Source organism: Acyrthosiphon pisum, chromosome A1 (genome assembly GCF_005508785.2).
Source record: "Acyrthosiphon pisum isolate AL4f chromosome A1, pea_aphid_22Mar2018_4r6ur, whole genome shotgun sequence".
Taxonomy (NCBI): domain Eukaryota; kingdom Metazoa; phylum Arthropoda; class Insecta; order Hemiptera; family Aphididae; genus Acyrthosiphon; species Acyrthosiphon pisum.
In genome coordinates this window covers 6,671,864-6,676,190 of record NC_042494.1, presented here as the reverse complement: position 1 = coordinate 6,676,190, position 4,327 = coordinate 6,671,864, and the positions used below count along the sequence as shown (strand labels likewise).

General features: G+C 31.6%; 1 protein-coding gene across 1 annotated transcript in view; it reads left to right on the top strand.

Annotated features, from left to right (window-relative positions):
* The first annotated feature begins 3,979 nt into the window (after positions 1 to 3,979).
* The window catches only part of LOC115033811, a 2,422-nt gene continuing 2,074 nt past the window's right edge, over positions 3,980 to 4,327 (top strand). Inside the window, exon 1 of the mRNA XM_029487952.1 lies at positions 3,980 to 4,157. Within this exon, the coding sequence (XP_029343812.1) occupies positions 3,980 to 4,157 (178 nt within the window). The remainder of the gene's footprint in view (positions 4,158 to 4,327) is intronic.

Sequence of the window (4,327 nt, the reverse complement as noted above, 5' to 3'; positions counted from 1 at the left end):
CAGGCATTACAATGGTCCTAATTTATTCCATATGGCATCACAAACTTCATAAACAATTGTTCGTTCAGTACTAAAACCTAATCTGTAGTTGAAACCCAATGTTTCGAAATGAATTCCCCGTCGCTAAAAATCTAAAATAAAAATTATAAATATATAATTAGAGATGTATTAAAATATGGTATTTTATTTTTGTTTTGTATAATACCGTATTATACCGTATAGAACCTTGCGTTACCTTAAATTATAGGAAATGTAACAAAGGTTATAACCCCAATTTAATATAAGACTTCTGATATACTATAACAGGGGTCTCCAAACTACGACCCGCGGCATTCATAGGACGCATAGGTAAATATAGATAAAAAAAATATTTCAAAAATGTATTTACCTATATTATATTATATATTTTATACCTATTTATTTTTATTTAAGTATATTGTAAAGTAAACAATAATGTATACAAAAATATAAAGTAAACATATTATTTATACATATATAAGGTACCTATATTATCATAAAATTAAAAATTATATGTGTTAATAAACTTTTGGCCCGCGAAGAGCATTTGATTTTTTTTGTGGCCCTTGAATAAAAAAGTTTGGAGACCCCTATAACAATAGTAGTTGAAAAATATTAAGAATACATAGGTACAATTTTCTTCAATAAGCATTTAAAGTTCGAATTTGACAAATGTTATCAGATTTAAAAATTAAAAATTATTTTATAGTTAACAATTGATAAAATTTTCAACTTTCATAGCTAAGGATTGAAAATTAAAAACAAGGTACCACGTAAGTAGGTTATTCTGTAACTAAAAAATCTCAAAAATATAAACACAGTTTTTTTTTATAGTTATTTTATGTTCATATTTAGACGAAATTGTATATTAAATAACCATGAAAAACGATTTGAGTTATTTTGTTGTAATTTTATAATAATATTAATTCAACTTACCTAATTCCTATAATTCCTATTTTAGGTGAAGAAATTGAATTTATTAAAGTTGATAACTAACAATTTTTAATTTAATTAAATATCATAAATTGTAAATGTATAATTGTTTTTAAAATTATTATTGTGGTGTTTAATACATTATTTATAGGGCCAGCAGCTAAAGAACGCTGGGAAAAGCTAAGACGATGTTTTAGTAATGCCAGAAATAGGCAACGTGAAGAAAAAAAGAGTGGTATGGCTTTAAAAAAAAAAAGTTTATGGAAATATGAACAACAAATGGTATTTATTTTACCTTATTTAGAAAGCCGAAAGTAAGTAAAAACTACAAAACATTTATTTAAATATTTTTTTAAATAGGTATACATTTTTAATTTAATTTTTAATTTTTACACACAATTTCCTTTTAAGGACACAGAGTAATTTAGCGGCAGAACAAGAGGACGTTTCAGAGGAATCTGAAGTGGAAGAAAATACGCCTAGTCAGTCAGAAGAAGGAAAAGAAAGCGGGCATGACTTTCAAGACAATCAAGTAAAAGATGGCGACGTGGTCGATGATACTGAAACAACGTTTACGTCAACTGGTCAACTAAACAGCGTTCAAACGATTTGAAACTTTCACGAAACAAAAATCAAAAACGGCTAACTGATACTCCGTCTCAACAAATGGTGCAGATTTTAAAGGAAAATGCTGAGATACGTAAACGTAAATACGAAGAAAAAAACAGTATTCGCCCTCTACAATCAAGATCAACAAGTATTTTGGAGAACCTTGATGACACGGATTTGTTTTTTTGAGTATGGCCAAGATGACTAAGCAGATGCCAAAATATGAACAAGCACAAATAAAACTTGCTTTGAGTAATTCTGTGTTATCTACAGAATTAAGTCTCAATCAACACACATCTCAATACAATTCTCAAAATCAAATGGAAACGCAATCATTTTATTTTCAATCTCCGTCTTCGGCTGACAGCATTCATACGATTACGTCGCCATCAGACTATTCTAGTTTAGACAAAGAACATTCAACTAACGGTGAAAGACCAACATTACTAGAAATGACGTCTCTTTCTAATGTATAAAATAATATTATAATCTTATATAATAATGTCATAAATATATTTATAAGTACCTCACTACTAATTTGATTATTATAATATGTTATTAATTATTTCTATTTAACTATTTTCTTACCTCAAACAAACAGCTAATCTTTCTTCAGAACTAACAGCTCTCCGAAATTGAGTGTTCTGTTTTTGTATATCACTTCGAATTAATTCATGTAAGTAGTCAAATTCTTCTTTGCTCATTCTGAAATACATATGAAAACGTTTCGAACATTGGCGTAATTCTGGAATTAAATGGTGAAATTCGCCTAATTTTTCACAGTTTTTGTTAACTGCATGGACCCATGTTCGACTAGATTTAACATCTTCTTGAAGAACGATTAGAGCAGCAACAGTTTCAATTTATTCTTCCCAGTCCGACGAACTAGTAGAGCTTGCACATTCCATTTTTTAAGTATTAATTAGGTGTGATTGAAACAAACGGTGTGATTGAAACAAACTTCTCGAAAGACGTTACAGTGGTGACGACTGACGTGACATTGTCATAAGTTTGACTGTAGTGTGTTTCTGAGCGTGATGTCACGGTTTTATTTTGTCAATGTGACAACACGTGAAGTCACGTGACGTGACAATAATGTGTTCCTACCTTTAGACGTACCACTACCGACTCCGCACAGAGGGTGTTGTAGGGAGTCCTCTCCAGTGCTTTAGGTGTAAGTAGCTTGAACAGTACGCTGCCAGGGCGTACCACTACTCACACTGTCAAGGTTGGGGAGGGGTCGGGGGGAAGTTACTTTACCTTACACTTACAGAAAAAAACACGAGAGAACGGTAACGATCGACTGGTGGTCGATTCTTGAATCTCGTTAGGAAAATCACTCATGAGACATTTTCCGTACTGTTATGTCGTACGACATCTAAAATGCCCATTCTTGAACTACACACGACATATGATTGTGAAACGAAATTATTTTCCACATGAACCAAGTTGGTTACTAACGTTATCATGATTATAATAAATAATAATTGTGATAACACCACCGGTATGGCGGTGTAAGGTAATTGTGTCCTTACTAAAAGGAAAATATAATAACGGTAAAAGTAATATAATATAATATATTTTATTATGTACGCACATAACACGATGTAACGAAAAAGAATGAATAATATAAAAGAACAGTTTTTCTACATTATCACATAGTTTTGAAGTCAGTGTGACCACACTATATTCCCTACATTACTCCCCTCCGAGAGACGGAGTCGGGTCTACATAATAAAGAATATTGCGGTTATATAATATTCCATAAAAGTAATAAAACAAAAAAAATAACAATTAAAATTTGAAACATATCAAAATACATAAAACTTAAAAGTTTATCCTTAATCAGTTCTTCTGATAATTAAAGCTAAAAAAAAAAATAACATTAACAAAATAACACAATATTATATAGTTAAAAATATCAATTATCTTAGGAATATTACAATAAATTATTAATTTGAGTATCATATTTTAAAATCTACTAACTTGACCTTTTTCTTCCTATTAGTTATTTCCGCCGAGTATGAGTGGTCGTGTTGTGTTGGATTCTCATAAGGCATGAATGCGGGCTTAAGTCTGCCACAGATATATTCTTCTCATTTCCATTCACATATCACATCCACCTTAAAAAACTTCTCCGAACGCTCAATCACCTTAAATGAGCCAAACGCGCGATTACAATTACTATTAATTGCTAATTAACTGTACACATGGTAACGCGCGTTGTATACAACGCACGTTCAACGCAACGACAACGGAAAAAACCTGTCAACGCGCGTCAGCGCAAGTTGACGCGCGTTTGAACATTTTACAGTTTTGCATTGACGTGTTCAGTTGCAACGCGTATTTTGAAGCGATAGGTTCTTGTTTTTCGATATTTTCATTTGTTTTTTCGAAAAAGTTTTCTAAAAAATCAAAAATGGAGAGTGAGGAATTTGATACTGATTTATTCATCGACGAAATTGAAAAAAGACCCCCAATTTGGGATTTGACAAGTAGTGAATATTCAAATAAAATCAGTAAAAGAAAGGCTTGGGAAGAAATTGTTCTAATTTTTAGTGACCCAAGTGACACCGAAGAAAGAAAAAAATTCCATGGTAAGTATTATTAACTATTTTATATTTTATAATTTGATACATGGGCGGATAGGCCTACCGGGAAACCGGGCATTTCCCGGTGAGCCCCCTTCGTATTTTGTAATGGGGCCCTTGAATATTGTTTGGTCCGGGAACGTACAATAATAGCCCGTGATGCCCGGTCACCTAAA